The 18367-nt window shown below is 37.0% G+C and overlaps 1 protein-coding gene and 1 long non-coding RNA gene across 8 annotated transcripts in view; one reads left to right on the plus strand and one right to left on the minus strand.

The window, feature by feature from the left end:
* Positions 1-678: 678 nt before the first annotated feature.
* LOC127513801 (inactive rhomboid protein 2-like) overlaps positions 679-18367 on the plus strand; it is a 69377-nt gene continuing 51688 nt past the window's right edge. Inside the window, exons 1-3 of one of the 6 annotated variants that reach the window (XM_051895855.1) lie at positions 679-1112; positions 4163-4251; positions 15094-15233. In XM_051895855.1, coding sequence (XP_051751815.1) covers positions 15114-15233 — 120 coding nt within the window. In that variant the 5' untranslated portion in view covers positions 679-1112; positions 4163-4251; positions 15094-15113. Of the gene's footprint in view, positions 1113-3240; positions 3331-4162; positions 4252-15093; positions 15234-18367 lie in introns of those variants that run through there. The other 5 variants (XM_051895857.1, XM_051895851.1, XM_051895852.1 and 2 more) reach the window with 5 other exon arrangements.
* On the minus strand, positions 8520-14208 carry LOC127513813 (uncharacterized). 2 transcript variants are annotated; one of them, XR_007930505.1, is made up of 5 exons: positions 13969-14208; positions 13603-13780; positions 13171-13221; positions 12419-12544; positions 8520-9288 (listed from the first exon to the last, which is right to left on the minus strand). It is a non-coding gene; the product is annotated as an uncharacterized LOC127513813 (long non-coding RNA). The 2 variants fall into 2 exon arrangements; XR_007930504.1 differs by lacking the exon at positions 8520-9288 and having other exon boundaries at positions 10923-12544.

Raw genomic sequence — 18367 nt, forward strand, 5'->3', positions numbered from 1 at the left:
TACATGCTGTAGCATTTTGATAGTGAATCTATTAGTAAGTAGTTAAAGTAAGGTCTATTGGCCATGTTTGAGACTGAAAGAGAAGGCCTCTGAGTTGGACAGGGGAGAACGGAGTACACAATGATTCCCTGAGGGCAACTGGAGATGAATATGCAGCTGAGAATGATTGCCAGGCTGGATATGAATGTCTGGTCAAATGAACTGACTCCAGTATTCCAAGGATTATCTTTTTCTCTGATATCTTGGTGATTGGCTCCGAGTACTAGCCTACAACTGGTCACTTGACATCACAAGCTTTTTCTAGTAGCCCTTCACTGCAGAACACTCGAGATCCAGGGGGCGGAGTCGATAGATTAAGGGATACGTAAAGTAGGAGGAGTTGGATCCAGATCCAGGGGGTGGAGATGGGTAGGTTTAGATCCAGGGGGCGAAGACGGGTAGGTTTAGGGATATGTAAAGTGGGAGGAGTTGGATCTAGATAATCGATATTTCTCTGTACTCGTCTGTCATCATGCATTTTTTAACACCTTAACAACTTCTGGCATCCTCTGTGAAGTAGACTATCGATGCTGCCGTAAAATGCCGTATAGCCTTTAGACAAGGATGCCTTATGACACCTCAAAATGTTGCATAGGCAGCTCACTGGAATTTGTAACAGTTTGTTTATTCGTTCTCGATTATCTCTAAAGTTAACTATTTAATCAAAAATATAAAGAAGTCTGTATTCTGGGCTGTTACTGTGATCCAGTGGTGTAGGCTATATGAGCGGAGAACTCTCCCATTTCCCATTCGACGTCATGTAGGAAGCGCAGCAAGAAGGGAGGAGAAATGAACCCGGGCATTCTCTTAACACTCGTTCCCTTTCATAAACATAATTTAAGCATACCAGCAACTTACTACACATAAAATTTCAACGTTTAAATACTTTTTATTATGGTTAAACGTCTTTTAAATGAGTCCCGAAAGATCCGGGTTGTCCTGCTGTGATGTGTAAATGAAAGAAAAGCGAAACGCGTGGAGTACTGGAGCCCACGGCCAAGAAGAAAAAGATTCACTAGTGTCTTAAAGTCAATGGAGCGCTTCTGGAGGACGTGCACTCACTTACCTGTTAGGTGAGGCAATACTAATGGACCATGATACTTTTTGTGACGAGGCAATGCAACTTTTTATAAATGTCGGTTTAAAAAAAAAAACTCACGCCTGCTTGAAAATCGAGTGACTTTTTTCTTTTGTGTTCGTATTTGTGAATTGTTTAGTGTCGAGGACGTCGTTATGAAACGGTTTCAGATAATACAACGTGACAACGCGTCAGCTACTATGAGTGTTAAAAGTAAAGACAATGTAACATTACATGAGTGCCACACCATGAACAATGAGGTCTCTAACCGATGCAAAGATACAGTTAAATATGCCCACGTGTTGCATAGTAACGCCTATAGAGCAGTGGATCTCAACCTTTTTCATTTCAAGGCCCACCCATTGTCCACAACAATATTTGAAATGCCCATTTACCCCCCTCACTATTTCTACCCGATCTTTAGATCTTGGCATAACTTGAAAGATGTGTATAACCTTTAGAAAAATAACCAAATATGAGACATATCTTGATTTTTAGATATTTTAGCTTATTTTAATGCTTGTTGCTCCCCGTAGAACAGTATATAACTACTCCAAAATATAGTTGCAGTGCTATTTTAACAAACTTGAAGTGTCAGGAAATGTCTGTTAGACCACAAACACCAGCTGAAGAGAGAAACAGGAATCGCATTACTTCATAAAATCAACTGGCCCCTTTAGTTTGATTCTCTTGTCATCTTGAAGTAATTTTAAATGCTTTTAACAGGTTTTTACTTGTAGATTTAAATCAAATATGTCAAACAGATTTAGGCAGGCTCATCATGTCATGGCATGTCTGCTGGAAAACAAGGATTTAGTCCATACTAACTTCTTCAAATGTCTGATCGTATAAGGCTTATCATTGTGTTCATCATGCTCAGAATCATCACTTCCAGAGCTGACTGATCATCCCAGACAGAAAGTCAATCATGTTCTGGCTTTTCATAGTCAATATTTTCTAAGTTTAATATATTCTCTATAGTTATACTGTTACTTTAATAATTTAGCCTAAGGATGAGGAAGCTGAGGAATGTGTACTGGGTTTTCCTTATAGCAAGTTCAGACTTGCTTCTCCATTGAACAGAGAGATACAGTGAATTACCAAAAAAAAAGTTGAAAAAGTTTATTTTGTGAACTGGAGCAAAGTGTCTAATAACTTGGTTTACCGAGAGGCATCCCACTTCATGTAAGGCTAAATCAAGTTTTATTTGGCTACTGACATGACTGTAGTCTTCATCTCATCATGTAAATGCACATTATTTTAAACATATTGTCTATTGTCAGTCACTGTTAATATCTTTGTTTAAAAATTTAAGTGACGTTTTAATGAGGAAAATGCAAATAAATAAATAAATAAATAAATAAATAAAAATGACATTTTCTATTATTAAATATTTTATTGCCTAATTGCCTATTACTAATATATAGTATTTAGCCAGACATTGAGTAATATAAAAAAAAAAATCTTATGTTTTGTCTATGAAGTGAAAGTCAGTGTCCAATGTTGTTTTGGACCCATTCGACTTTCATTGTATATACAAAACATTCTTATCAACATATCGTCTTCTGTTGTGTTCAACAGAAGAAGAAATGACATACAGGTTTGGAATAATGAATGACTTCTGTTATTTGTCGTTTGTCATAATGGCTTTAGACAGAATGTCCAAGTAGCTCTTTTCAACAAGGAAAGTGGATAGTTATTTTTCAATTTCAAACTCAAAAATCACCATAAAAGTATCATAAAAAATAGTTCATATGACTTTTGCGCTATAGTCTTTGTATGGAAGCTTTGTGTAAGGTGCACCAGCCATGTGGACCATTTCTATGATGCTTTTTGCTTTTTTGGTGGAAAACTGTCCAGCCATCAGTTTGTTACCCAGGAGGTCTATGTATATGTGACTAGACTATTTGCTACCACTGACAAGGTTTATTCACATCTTTTTTTTTATAAACATCTTGAAAGGATTCTCTGCTCCTGGCTTTTAATAGCATTTATTGTAATGATCCTCATATGCCTTGTAGTCATCACATCTTTACAGTATTTTGCAACTTTGCAAGAAAGGAAGCTGACATTTGAGCAATGACTGTTACTTAACAATGAATGCAAGAGAAATGCATCATGTGGACAAATACGTGTTACTGATATGAACATAGATTGGAATCTTAATATGTTATGTGACATTTCTTTTTATTATAGTCTTACAGATTTGCCAGGTAGGGCACTTCCATATAGCCATCAAATTCTAAAGTTCAATTTCAAACTATACAGTATAAATTCAGATTATATGCTTGTTCTTTTTGTGCTGTATGAATGAAGCTCTCTAGTGGTGATTGAGTTGATTTTGGTTTTTGTGCATTAATATACATGTTTGTACTTTGTGTGAACAGATGAAAAGATGCTTTTAACCTAAAATTAATGCTAATTAATCATGAGAGTTTTGTCTCTGCATGCTGTGCTTTTTTTATTTTGTGAACTGGAGCAAAGTGTCTAATAACAGGGTTTACTGAGAGGCATCCCACTTCATGTAAGGCTAAATCAGTTTTTATTTGGCTACTGACATGACTGCAGTCTTCATCTCATCATATAAATGCACATGATTTTTAAACATATTGGCCTGGTGTCACAGACAGGGCTTAGGCTAAACCAGGATTAGGCCTTATTTCAATTAGGGTGTTTAAGTAGCTTTTATAAACATACCATAGAAAAAAACATTACTGGTGTGCATCTTGAGACAAAACAACGATACTGATATATTTTAAGATTTGTCAGTGGAAGTTGCTTTCAGTTAAAACAGCTCAAACATGCATTCTAGTCTGGGACTACCTTAAGCCTTGTCTGTGAAACCAGGGGATAGTCTGTTGACAGTCACTGTTAATATCTTGGTTTAAAAATGTAAGTGAGGTTTTAATGAGAAAAATGCAAAAAAAAAAAAAAAAAAAAAGGATTTTGTCATCAGAAATGAACTCTTCAGCATTTCTTTTTTATTACAATGTGAAAGATGAGACTGTTTTGATTTGATCATAGCTACTTCTTTTGTATGTTTAGCAGAAAGACTGCTCTGAAGATGAGTCAGTGAGTTACTGTTCCTCTTGCTGTTCCAGAAAACAAGACAAACAGTGGTTCCGTCTGACATAGTAAGTGTGATGTTTTAATGTTAGTCTGTGGTGCTCCTACACTAACTTGCAGGTTTGCTGTTGTGTAAAATATAGAAATTTTATCCCCCTCTACCCTCAATCCTTCATTTGACCCTTTTCACATTTCTGGGGCTCTTATAGATGTCATCGTAGATGGGTAAACTTCTATAGGGGTGAATTTTGAACTTTTCATTGTGCAGTCACTGATAATGTGAATTTAAGAGAGTGTAATTTCACTGCATGTAAGCCATAAAGAATTGTTTGCTAATACTTAACATCTTTTAGGACTGGATCAAATCGTAAAGCAGTCTGCAGTTGTGAAATATTCAGTTCTGTACAGAGGAAGTGACAACTGAGCTTTTTTCCAACATTTGGTTGACCAAAGACTTTTATCAAAAATCTAAGTTCTTTATGCTTTTCTGCTTATTTTCTCAGTAGCTGGTTGAGTAGTGACATGTAGTATTTGTAGTATACAAAATTATATGCAGTGTGTACAGAACCGAAATTAACATCTAGTTGTTAATGACATATTTAAACTCTCTCTCTCTTCTGTATGCGCTGTGCATGAAAATCACAAGGAAGGAAGTACGAGCCTTGACTCATTCATTTTGCCAAATCTTGCTAGAAAAAAAATGCAAACAAGAACAAGCCCATAATAAAATAATCCAAATGCTTTATATTGAAAATAAGGCCAAAATATCATGACCCACAATTGGCCTTTTATTAACTCCATAAACTGCTTTATGAGCCAAGCCCAAAAAACAGTACCAAAAATGCTTATAATAAGTCGATATAACACTGCAAGTGAGTGCTCTGTGAAGTAGCCTTCCAAGCATGATAACTAGTACTGATAAGTACTGATAATTCAAGTGCACAAACAAGCAGAAAATAACAAAATAGACCATATAGTATGTAAAATGAGGAAAAACAAAATGAATGTCTTGACAAATACAATATAAAAACAGACATCACATGGGGCAAAATGTGTTAACATTTTAAGAAAAATGCTATAATTGTTCTACTATCATTTGAAACTGTTACAGCAGAAGGGAAGATGCGTTACATTGGCATTAATTTGTGTTATTGTAATTAGGGTTGTGTAATTAGGGATATCATCGTCCATCATGATGGCTGACCGACATCACGATGGAGAGACACCATCGTGATGCCCCGCCCCCACCCCGCTGCGAGTCTTGCGAGTCGACACCATAGACTGTAAAAAAATACACACACTAATCCTAGTCTCTTCTATAGACTATAGTTAACCTAAAATCTTTGCAGGAATTGCTCTGTAAATTAAATTAAGAATATAACTAATGCATATATGCTATTTTAAATACTGCAGTCTATGTCAGAGACGTGACGTGTGTTAGTCTGTGAAAATACCGTGTCAGGCATTTGATCTTGACATTGTTAGAATCTTGTCTTTTTTACATGTCTAACACTGTACATTTAACTTAAAATATTTAATTTTGTACAAGAAAACAGCCCTTATTAATGAATTATTAGTAGACTATTGTAGTATCTTGGGAGATCGTGCTCATTGTTACATAGCTCTGTGGCTATACTGCACTGAAGCGGCAGTTTAAGATATAAACCCAGAATTCAGCGAACGTCAATTAACTTTTGTCTGGTTAATAAATACCTTTAAAGACAATTTTCCTTGGCCATAATGTCAAATCAAATGAAAGAATGAAGGTGATTCTGATAACACAAATTTATTAAAACACAGAAGAACAACAAAGAACAAGAAAACGGGAACAACACTCAGACCGAAATGCGGGATTTACATACATAGACCATGTTTAAATTTCAATGTTTCTGGCCAGGAATACCAACATGTTCACTTTGTCTGGTTTTAATAAGCTGCGGATTGGAGTAACTACACTCCCCGCTGTGCTGAAGACCCACTCTGATGGAGTACTGGTAGCACATGCACAGATATTTCCGTGCTAATCTAATACGTGCAACCTATTGGAAAGCCCGGATGAGTCATTAGTTGGGTTAGTAAAATAACGAAATTATAGCTTTTAAGTAGAAAATAGTATTTATGTAAAGAAATATATTAAAATAAAAAGTGCACAACTCTTCTTAAGTGGAAGGAAGCTACTTTTTTCCCCCCTCACGTGCAACCTATTGGAAAGCACGGATGAGTCATTAGTTGGGTTAGTAAAATAACGAAATTATAGGTTTTAAGTAGAAAAAAAAAATTATGTAAAGAGATATATTAAAATAAAAAGTGCTTAAAAGTACACAACTCTTTTTAAGTGGAAGAAAGCTACTTTTTTTCCCCTTATGTGCAACTTACCGGAAAGCCCAGATGAGTCATTAGTTGGGAAATGAAATAAATAAAGTAAAATAACGAATAATATCTATATAATAACGAAAAATTAAAATAATCTGATCGGATCGGTCTAATTCACGAATGAATCGTTTTGTGCGGCTTGCGAATCGACTAAACTGGTTAATTCAAAAGAATCAGCTCGTTCACGAATTGGACACTGCTATCTTGTTTCAGAGTGGGTGACGATTTCATCAGTTAAAAAAAATAAGGAATGACATGCTTTATGAAATGTAGTGGAGTAAAAAGTATGATATTGTTCTTTTGAATGTAGGGAAGTAAATAAAAATAGAGATACTTGATAAATGTACTTAATCCCCAGTGTTAAATTAACACCCAAAGTGTACATATGAGTCCATCTTGCCGGTTGTTTAAAAAGTAGTGGTGAGTGGTGATTGACAATCAGTAGTGACACCTGATGTTAATAAGCAGAATCATTGAAGAAACAACAAGAGAAAAAGAGAGAGACACAACAACTACAACTGACTTCCAGCCATTAAACATTATTACACTTATTATTAACCAGTTTGATTTTATTTCTGTCATACATCAACAAAAGTTCTTATTGAGAATTAACAGATGTTTAGATGTTAATGTTTTAATGAAAGTTTAGTTTGAAGTCACCATGTTGGTGAAAAGCATTTCCTTTAGTTGGACTCTTGACTCTGTTTATTAACATTATTTTTTCTCTGGCTGCTCCAACTTTGTGTTTGTAGAGCACATTTGTTATGGCCAGAGAAACTATGATCTGGGCTGTGCTTCCCAGAAGTGTTGTAAGCCAAAGTTGATCAATTTAGGTTGACAATGCTTTGGGAAGCACAGTCATTTTGATGATGACTTTCTCATTGTGAAATGGCTAGATTCATTGGTGACATCCAGTATTGTTAACCAGTCATATAGATAAACACACAGACATCAAGAATCAGCATATGACCCTCAACAATGGTGACAATCAAACAAAGTGCTTCATGTTGCAGTGCATGATGAGAGCCAATCAAAACTCATCCATGCTCCCATCATGCATTGCTGCATGAATAAATTATGCAGCTGAATTGTCCTGTAATTTTCGTAGATTGTTCATGTTTGCTTTTATTTTTCTGTTGTTTTGTTGTGACAGTAGCTTGTTTTGTGATGTTCAGAGTTTATCTGTTTGTCAGTATTTTGTATTTATTTATTGTCACTGTTCTTGAGAATCATATGCTGATTCTTGATGTCTGTGTGTGTCTAAACACAGAAGCTTCTGTGCATAATGTATTTTTCTTAAAAAAAAAAAAAAATAACGTTCATACTGCTGTTGGATCTCAAGCTGTAAAATCACAGGACTGCAATCATTAATTCTAAAGCTGCACATCAAGCATACAGTCAGAGATTTAAACTCTAAATGACATCAGGCCATTGCATGATGATAATATCATCATCAAAACATATTGTGACCAGATCATATTTTCTCTGGCCATGACAAATGTGCTTTACAAACACAAAGTTGGAGCAGCCAGAGAAAAACTAATAATAAAATGTAAAGAGTCAAGAGCCCAACTAAAGCAAACGCTGACCTCTGTCATGGTGACTTGAAATGAAACATTCCATAAAACATTAATTAACACCTTTTTTTCTCTCTTTCCTTTAATGATTATGCTTATTAACATCAGGTGTCACCACTAATTGTCAATCATCACTCAATCATCAATCAATTATCTCATTAACTTTAACACTGCTTCAGTGTTACTTTTTAACACCTGGCAAGATGGACTCATGTACACTTTGGGTGTTAATTTAACACTGGGGATTTTGCTGTGTAAGTAAGTAAAATACTTAGTTACTGTTCACCACTGTTACACCCCGTTCTAATAAGAAAAAGGGCTTGAAGTGAGTTTGATGGTAAACTGGAAGCCAACCCCAGCCAACAGATCACCACAGACATAAAAAGTAAGATCCACAAATGATTTATTGAAGTGGCATAAAAGAATTAAATAAAGGAGCCATAGCTTCAGGGTGTCCCAAGGCTAAAACAACAAACAAAATAACTTACAAATAAAACATAAATATCCTAACAAAAGAAACAATATATAATAAACTTCCTTAACGCCCTAAAATAAACAAATCACAAACAAGGTCAAAATAAATGGCAGGACACCCCTACACTCCTAAAGCACAAACAGTAATGTAACTAAATCACTTCACAACGAAAATATGAACCATTTACAAAAAAAACAAAAAAACAACAACAAGCGGTTTGAAATCTGTCCACGGGAGAAGGAATCTGGAGCTCCTCACACCAGAAAGCCAACACCAGAATGAGCTCGCCATTTTCCAAGAGCGCTGCTCTTAAGACGGAGCATCATCAGCAGGTTCAGCCAATCACGTTTATCTTCAGCAACCAATCCCTGCACAGACATATTGAAAAACACTCCACACAGAAAACACAGATGCCGAATATCGTAACAACCACTGACTGTGGGAACACAGGGTGGAATAGGTCATAAGAAATGGGGCAACTTGCTAGGCTGTTACAAAGCGACCTGTGTCAGTGGACGCAGAGATCCTGGTACCCGAGGAATGTGTGAATGCTGTGGCTGTCCCAGCTCCAGCACAATACCTTGGCTTCAATTCTTCTTCCAAAATTGAAAACTGGCAGACATTTATGCTTCTGGAGTCCCTGGTTTCCGATGTGCCGCTTTTGAAGCTGCCTCCATTCGCTAAAAAGAGAAGTACAGTATCTCACAAAAGTGAGTACACCCCTCACATTTCAGCAACCATTTTAGTATATCTTCTCAAGGGACAATACTATAGAAATGAAACTTGGATATATTTTAGAGTAGTCAATGTGCTGCTTGTATAGCAGTATAGATTTACTGTCCTCTGAAAATAACTTAACATACAGCCATTATTGTCAAAATAGCTGGCAACAAAAGTGAGTACACCCTAAGTGATAACAGTTGTATGCCTTCTAACCATGCAAAGCCACATGTCCTATTCATCATGTTCATGTTTTTGTCTGCTTGACAGGACCATACAAATGTGTGTATCTTGTATTAGAGCAGTTAAAATTTGGTGCTTTGAGAACAATTCTCTCATACTGATCACTGGATGTTCGACATGGCACCTCATGGCAAAGAACTCTCTGAGGATCTGAGAATTAGAATTGTTGCTCTTCCCAAAGATGGCCTAGGCTATAAGATCGATAACACCATGAAACTGAGTTACAGCACAGTGGCCAGGGTCATAGAGAGAGGTTTTCCAAGACGGGTTCCACTCGGAACAGGCCAAAGAAGTTGAGACCTTGTGCTGTGCATCAGGTGCAGAAGCTGGCTTCAAAAGTCAGATGCATGAGTGCTGGCAGCATTGCTTTAGAGGCTGCAGAAGCAGAAGGTCAGCTTGTCAGTGCTCAGACCATACGCCGCACACTGCAACAAGTCGGTTTGCATGACCGTTGTCCCAGAAGGAAGCCTCTTCTGAAGCTGGTTCACAAGAAAGCACGCAAACAGTTTGCTGAAGACAGCCTGTCCAAGAGCATGAATTACTGGAACCATGTCCTGTGGTCTGATGAGACTAAGATAAATGTTTGGCTCAGATGGTGTCCAGCATGTGTGGCGATGCCCTGGTGAGGAGTACCAAGAAAATTGTGTCTTGCCTACAGTCAAGCATGGTGGTGGTAGCATCATGGTCTGGGTCTGCATGATTGCTGCTGGTACTGGGGAGCTCTGCTTCATTGAGGGAAACATGGATTCCAACATGTACTGTGACATTCTGAAGCAGAGCATGATGCCCTCCCTGCAGAAACTGGGCTGAACGGCATGATAATGACCCCTAACACACCGCCAAGATGACAACTGCCTTGCTGAGGAAGCTGAAGGTGAAGGTGAAGGTGATGGAGTGACCAAGTATGTCTCCAGACCTGAACCCTATTGAGCACCTGTGAGGCATCCTCAAGCGAAAGGTGGAGAAGTGCCATGTGTCTAACATCCAGCAGCTCTGTGATGTCATTATGGAGAAGTGGAAGAGGATCCCAGCAACAACCTGTGCAGCTCTGGTGAATTCCATGCCCAGGAGGATTAAAGCAATGCTAAATAACAATGGTGCTCACACAAAATATTGACACTTTGGACACAGTTTTGACATGTTCATTTAGGGTGTACTCACTTTTGTTGCCAGATATTTAGACAATAATGGCTGTATGTTGAGTTATTTTTAGGGGACAGTAAATCTGTACTGCTATACAAGCTGCACATTGACTACTCTAAAGTATATACAATTTTCATTTCTATAGTATTGTCGCTTGAGAACATAATAAAATGGTTGCTGAAATGTGAGGGGTGTACTCACTTTTGTGAGATACTGTATTTCTGGAAAAGCAGGGACAGTGAAGGATGTCAGAAGAAAGCTATCTGGTCAGATCCTAGTGGAATGTTCAAGAACTGTATTGATTTGGTGTATGGAGCACGTGGGAGGGCTTTATATACATTGTGGAATGGAGTATAACAGTGAATAGTGATAAGAAGTTCTTATGTGTTGGTAATATATAGGCAATACTTTCTTCAGTGTTGCTTTATCCCCAGCCACAATAAACACAGTGTCCAGGTACTGTTTCCTGTTTGTTTATTATTGTGTATTTCACAGAGTACCAGGGGTCCATTCTTTGTACCTCGCTTAAAGGATTAGTCCACTTTCAAATAAAAATTTCCTGATAATTTACTCACCCCCATGTCATCCAAGATGTCCATGTCCTTCTTTCTTCATTCGAAAAGAAATTAAGGTTTTTGATGAAAACATTACAGGATTATTCTCCTTATAGTGGACTTCAATTGGCCCCAAACGGTTGAAAGTCAAAATTACAGTTTCAGTGCAGCTTCAAAGGGCTTTAAACGATACCAGACAAGGAATAAGGGTCTTATCTAGTGAAACGATCAGTTCTTTTCTAAAAAAAAATTAAAAATTATATACGTTTTAACCATAGATGCTCATCTTGAACTAGCTCTCTTCTTCTTCTTCTTCTTCTTCTTCTTCTTCTCTATTAGAAATCCGGCAGTGTAGACGCTGCTAAGTGGATTATTGCCCTCCACAGGTCAAAGTTTGAACTAACTGTTATATACTTGCACTAGCATGTTGTATATGACAATTTAGTAAATTATCAGGAAATTTTTATTTGAAAATGGACTAATCCTTTAATACATCTGAGATGATTTGACAGATGCCAGATCTTCTAATCATGATAAATGATCTCTGGCTAATTTGTTTCTTCAAACAAATTTGTGTATTTGATTAAAATATCTGGACTTATAATTGGAAACAACCAAAGTGACATAAAAGTAATAATGGATAATTGAAATGTGTACTGTTTATTACATGATTGCCAATTAATTGCATTATTTCACAATTTCTAGTAGGCTATTTGTACAGGCTTTACATTATTTCAGTGTTGTAATTAGTAATTCATTTAATTTTACCTGTGAGAAGCAAATTTGTTACGTGACAGCATTAATTAAAGTTTGACAGCACAGCAGACAGCATTTTTTTACTGCTTCTCCTGCACTGCATCAAGACACTCCTATAATAGCTGTCACCATTCATATTAATGCTTGGCATAGACTGACTGTATAACATGCAAATGGAGATTTGACCAATGATCTTGCGGCTTGATTGGACTCTTGTCTTCTCAAAAGTGATAAGACTTCAGTTTTATGGACATCGCCATCTTTGATATTATTTTAGTCACAGTTGCTAGCTACGGTTACTGATAAGACAATACGGGCTTGACTCACATTGCACATTCATACAGGCAGTATTCGAGACGCTACTGTAAGTTTCTGTGTGAACGTCAAGACTCACAAAAACTGACGGTGTGAAGGTAGCCAATGATTATTCACATTTTTTTCCCACATGGAACTTGGCGGGGCTGTCCACATTTTCCCTTACTGTTCCCGGCTGAAATGTTTGATTTTGTTAATATTTTTTCTGTAGAAAGATAAACATAAATAGTGATGAAAACCAAAATATTAAATGTCACAGATGTATGTTTACTGAGTAATGCACTATTTTGTAGAGGGGGGTCAAAATGACAGTTTTCACTTGAGATCTGGAGCTGCTTTACAGGGGTGTAAAAATGACTTTAGAAAGATGGCAGCATCATTATTTTATTTTTTACACAGAGATTGGTAGGTCTATTAGTAAAATCTGTTGACTTTAGCAATCTTTCTTTCATTATATGCCAACAGTGACCGTTCAAAAATGGCAAAAAGCACTTCTTGTTTTTTGCCTCAAGTTTGCATGCCTGTAACTCAAGAAGATATTAAAGATATCGTAATATACTTTTAGATTCTGGTTCTTAACTAACTTTCCTTTTGGTGTCTTCATTTTAAAGGCCCTCGATATTTCAATCCCAGAGATATGGAGATCTTAATGCGGCTCCATGAGTAAATTAGTAAATTGTACACATTTTCAGTGGTCAAAAACCAAATGTAGGTCACTTAGCATAGAGCTGATACTTTTTTTCTTTTAAAGAAGAATATCTGAAGAACAAATAATGTTAAACTAGAAATGTATCTCGTGTTTTTCTGTCAACTCGGTTGCATAGAACATACCTGTCTGAGTGCCATAAATATTCCTTTTCCAAAGTTTGCATGCCTGTAACTCTGAAATATAGTTAATATACTATATTAATAGTAATAATTAATAGTAATATTAATAACTTAATATCCTTCTAGATTCTCATTCTTAATAAACTTTCCTTTTGAAATCTTGATTTTCAAGGCCCTGTATAGTTTATTCCCATAGATATGGGGATCTGAAAGCAACTCCATGTTCAAATTGTTGAATTTGACCCATTTTCAGTGATCAAAAACCAACCATATAGGGCCTTAAAAATAAAGATTCCAAAAGAAGTGTTTCATAAGAACAAGAATCTAAAATGACATTAATCTTTACCACTTTTTGAATTAAAGGCTACTTATGTCCACCTATTCACTACGATGATAAATATACAGCAGCACACACTCAAAACCAAAGTTACTCACCTATGACTCTGCGTCCGTTTTCAGGCCTTCTTGCTTAGGTCTCTCCAATGCTGGAAAGCTAATCGTGGCCTAATGGTTAGAGAGTCAGACTGGTAACCTGAAGATTGCTGGTTTGATTCTCAATACCAGCAGGAAATGACTGAGGTGCCTACCTAACCCCCAATGGTGGCCAATCAACCTGCGGAATTAAAAAATCAATTTTACAACTCAAGTTTCCCAATTTCGCATTAAAACCACAGACTTGGCAACACTACAGTCAGCTAGTCCTATGCTGGTGAAATGTTGGGGGTTGAGTAATGCTGTTCATGGAGGCGTGTTAAAGGGTTAATTCACCCAAAAATGAAAATTCTGTCATTATTTACTTACCCTCATGTCGTTCCACACCCGTAAGACCTTTGTTCATCTTTGGAACACAAATTAAGGTATTTTTCATAAAATCCGATGGCTCAGTGAGGCCTGCATTGCCAGCAAGACAAATAACACTTTCAGTGCCCAGAAAGCTACTAAAGATGTATTTAAAACAGTTCATGTGACTACAGTGGTTTAACCTTAAAGTTATGAAGCTTTACGAATCTTTTGTTTCGAATCAGTGGTTTGGAGCATGTATCAAACTGCCAAAGTCACATGATTTCAGTATGCCAGGCTTCGTTACGTCATAAGTGTTTCGAAATTTCAATGGTTCACCACTGAGAGGAGTGACTTTGGCAGTTTAATACATGCTCCGAACCACTGATTCGAAACAAGAGATTCGTAAAGCTTTGAATCTTCATGAAGCAGTGTTTTGAAATCGCCCATCACTAGATATTGTTGAATGAAGTCGTTATTTTGGGGTTTTTTTGGTGCACAAAAAGTATTCTTGTCGCTTCATAACATTAAAGTTGAACCACTGTAGTCACATTAACTGTTTTAAATATGTCTTTAGTAGCTTTCTGGGCATTGAAAGTGTTAATTGTCTTGCTGGCAATGCAGGCCTCACTGAGCCATTGGATTTTATGATATCTTAAAATAAAAATATCTTGTTCCGAAGATGAACGAAGGCTTTACGGGTGTGGAACAACATGAGGGTAATTAAGTAATTATTAACAGTAATTAATGACAGAATTTTCATTTTTGGGTGAACTAACCCTTTAAGGGTGGATTTTAGAGTAGCACTGCGGGGCTACTCGCCCGACAGTGGAATCGCAGCTTGATTTCGGTCTTGCGGCTCGAGGTCCGAGGCTAAACAGAATGTTACACAAATTAGGCAGATTTGCCTTGATGCTTTTCTGTGCATTGGTTCTTAATAAAGATGATTACCCTTTATTTTTCAGTAATCCCATTAGAGTTAATGTTTATGTAGAAATATCATTACAAGTGGTGCATATAAGATTTCTGGTTTCAATTTCGATTAGATTTGAAACCTAAATGTCACATTCAATAATATTTTTGATTAATAATGATTGTGTTTCCTTGCTGTGTTCTTTGTTGAATTGAGTATTTTTTTCTTAATAGACCTGAAAATCAGAATCACAATGTCATCTGAGGAAGAGGAGGCCTCAGACAGTAACAGTGGTCAGTCAAAAAGCAGGCTGAAGAGCAAGAAGCCACCCAGTCTGATGATTGCAATTCCCAAACCTGAGTTTGACAAAAAGGTAAAAGGCTTGTGTGGGGAAAAAAAAAAAAAAATCTGTTCAGCATGTCTCTCACAGAATGTCATAGTGCTTATGGGAAGTTTTTTCTTTGTAGGTTGTTGAAGAATAGACTTGATCAACATTGTTTTATACAGTATTGCTAAAGCATTATTACACAAAACAAACAATGACAAGAAAAATAAATGATAATCATAAAAAGCTTCATAAGAAACAAAGGATTGGTGTGATGTGTTCAATTTTCTTGATTTTGAATCTGGCAGCAGCATTTTGTATTAGCTGCAGGTGTCCAATAGTCTTTTTGGGAAGGCCAGTTGAAAGTCCATTACTTTAATCGGGCAGTTCCTCTGACCTTGTGGTTTGGTTTTTACTTTGATATACATTTTCAGCTGTGTTAGATCTTACATAGACAAGTGTGTCTCTTTCCAAATCATAAAATATAATTGATCAGTTAACATGTCTAAATGGACTAGTTGCACAAGATGGCGCCTGTGAGCTTTGGCAATGCAAGTGTGTGCAAGTTTACTTCCCCTCACACTCGTTCGACATTCTCATTTACTGTAAGGAGAAACTTATATATGAAACTTGGCTAGATATAATGAAAGTTTTTTTTTGTTTGTTTGTTTTTGTTTTTTTTATAAATTAAAGAAGATTCTGGTCTATCAGAGATGAAAGAAAACATCATTCTTATTTTATTGTGTACCTCTTTGCGGTAATTCTTTGAGACACGTGGAGATTATCTTTCATTCTTTCTTCTGGTGATTCTGCGGTTCATGCTCAGTGTTTAGTGAAAATCCACAGGGATCTCTTCATTCATACAAAACACTCAAGTTTGTAATATACATTCCCTGATTTTGTTCTAACTGCTGGGGGACTTGACTTGAAGGGTTAGTTCACCCAAAAATGAAATTTATGTCATTTTATTACTCACCCTTATGTTGTTCCTTAATGTTATGAAGCAATGAGAATACTTTTTGTGCGCAAAAACAAAACAAAAATAATGAATTTATTCAACAATTTCTTCTTTTCCCTGTCAGTCTCCTACGCTGTTTATGTTGTAGACTCAGTGCAGCACTTCCAGGTTTTACATCAGAACGCTGACTCATTATTGGCCGGCTCCTGCATCAGCATCACAAGCATGTGTCGTGCTGCTCACGTGAACAGCATCGGCCAATACCGAGTCGCCATTCTGACGTAGAACTTGGAAATGCTGCACTGAGTCTACAATGTAAATGTTGAATAAAGTCATTATTTTTGTTTTGTTTTTGCGTACAAAAAGTACAGGTGCTGGTCATATAATTAGAATATCATCAAAAAGTTGATTTATTTCACTAATTCCATTCAAAAAGTGAAACTTGTATATTATATTCATTCATTACACACAGACTGATATATTTCAAATGTTTATTTCTTTTAATTTTGATGATTATAACTGACAACTAAGGAAAATCCCAAATTCAGTATCTCAGAAAATTAGAATATTGTGAAAAGGTTCAATATTGAAGACACCTGGTGCCACACTCTAATCAGCTAATTAACTCAGAACACCTGCAAAGGCTTTTAAATGGTTTCTCAGTCTAGTTCTGTAGGCTACACAATCATGGGGAAGACTGCTGACTTGACAGTTGTCCAAAAGACGACCATTAACACCTTGCACAAGGAGGGCAAGACACAAAAGGTCATTGCAAAAGAGGCTGGCTGTTCACAGAGCTCTGTGTCCAAGCACATTAATAGAGAGGCGAAGGGAAGGAAAAGATGTGGTAGAAAAAAGTGTACAAGCAATAGGGATAACTGCACCCTGGAGAGGATTGTGAAACAAAATCCATTCAAAAATGTGGGGGAGATTCACAAAGAGTGGACTGCAGCTGGAGTCAGTGCTTCAAGAACCACTACGCACAGACGTATGCAAGACATGGGTTTCAGCTGTTACATTCCTTGTGTCAAGCCACTCTTGAACAACAGACAGCGCCAGAAGCGTCTCGCCTGGGCTAAAGACAAAAAGGACTGGACTGCTGCTGAGTGGTCCAAAGTTATGTTCTCTGATGAAAGTAAATTTTGCATTTCCTTTGGAAATCAGGGTCCCAGAGTCTGGAGGAAGAGAGGAGAGGCACACAATACACGTTGCTTGAGGTCCAGTGTAAAGTTTCCACAGTCAGTGATGGTTTGGGGTGCCATGTCATCTGCTGGTGTTGGTCCACTGTGTTTTCTGAGGTCCAAAGTCAACGCAGCCGTATACCAGGAAGTTTTAGAGCACTTCATGCTTCCTGCTGCTGACCAACTTTATGGAGATGCAGATTTCATTTTCCAACAGGACTTGGCACCTGCACACAGTGCCAAAGCTACCAGTACCTGGTTTAAGGACCATGGTATCCCTGTTCTTAATTGGCCAGCAAACTCGCCTGACCTCAACCCCATAGAAAATCTATGGAGTATTGTGAAGAGGAAGATGCGATATGCCAGACCCAACAATGCAGAAGAGCTGAAGGCCACTATCAGAGCAACCTGGGCTCTTATAACACCTGAGCAGTGCCACAGACTGATCGACTCCATGCCACGCCGCATTGCTGCAGTAATTCAGGCAAAAGGAGCCCCAACTAAGTATTGAGTGCTGTACATGCTCATACTTTTCATGTTCATACTTTTCAGTTGGCCAAGATTTCTAAAAATCCTTTCTTTGTATTGGTCTTAAGTAATATTCTAATTTTCTGAGATACTGAATTTGGGATTTTCCTTAGTTGTCAGTTATAATCATCAAAATTAAAAGAAATAAACATTTGAAATATATCAGTCTGTGTGTAATGAATGAATATAATATACAAGTTTCACTTTTTGAATGGAATTAGTGAAATAAATCAACTTTTTGATGATATTCTAATTATATGACCAGCACCTGTATTGTCATTGCTTTTGGTCAGAGAATAAGACATTGCGTATGTGTATGGACCATGAGTCCAAGTAAATTTTCTCTTTGTGGAAATTAAAGTCTATTTCTTTCGTTCACCTGACTCATGCATTCATGTGTTTCATATGCCATCGGCTTATGTAAAGGTAATATAGATCTTAGTAGTATTTTAAGTGATATAACAGATTCCATAAGCAACTATAAAAGATCATTTTCGGCTTTCTCCGGCTCTCTG

This window comes from Ctenopharyngodon idella, chromosome 6 (assembly GCF_019924925.1).
Source record: "Ctenopharyngodon idella isolate HZGC_01 chromosome 6, HZGC01, whole genome shotgun sequence".
Taxonomy (NCBI): domain Eukaryota; kingdom Metazoa; phylum Chordata; class Actinopteri; order Cypriniformes; family Xenocyprididae; genus Ctenopharyngodon; species Ctenopharyngodon idella.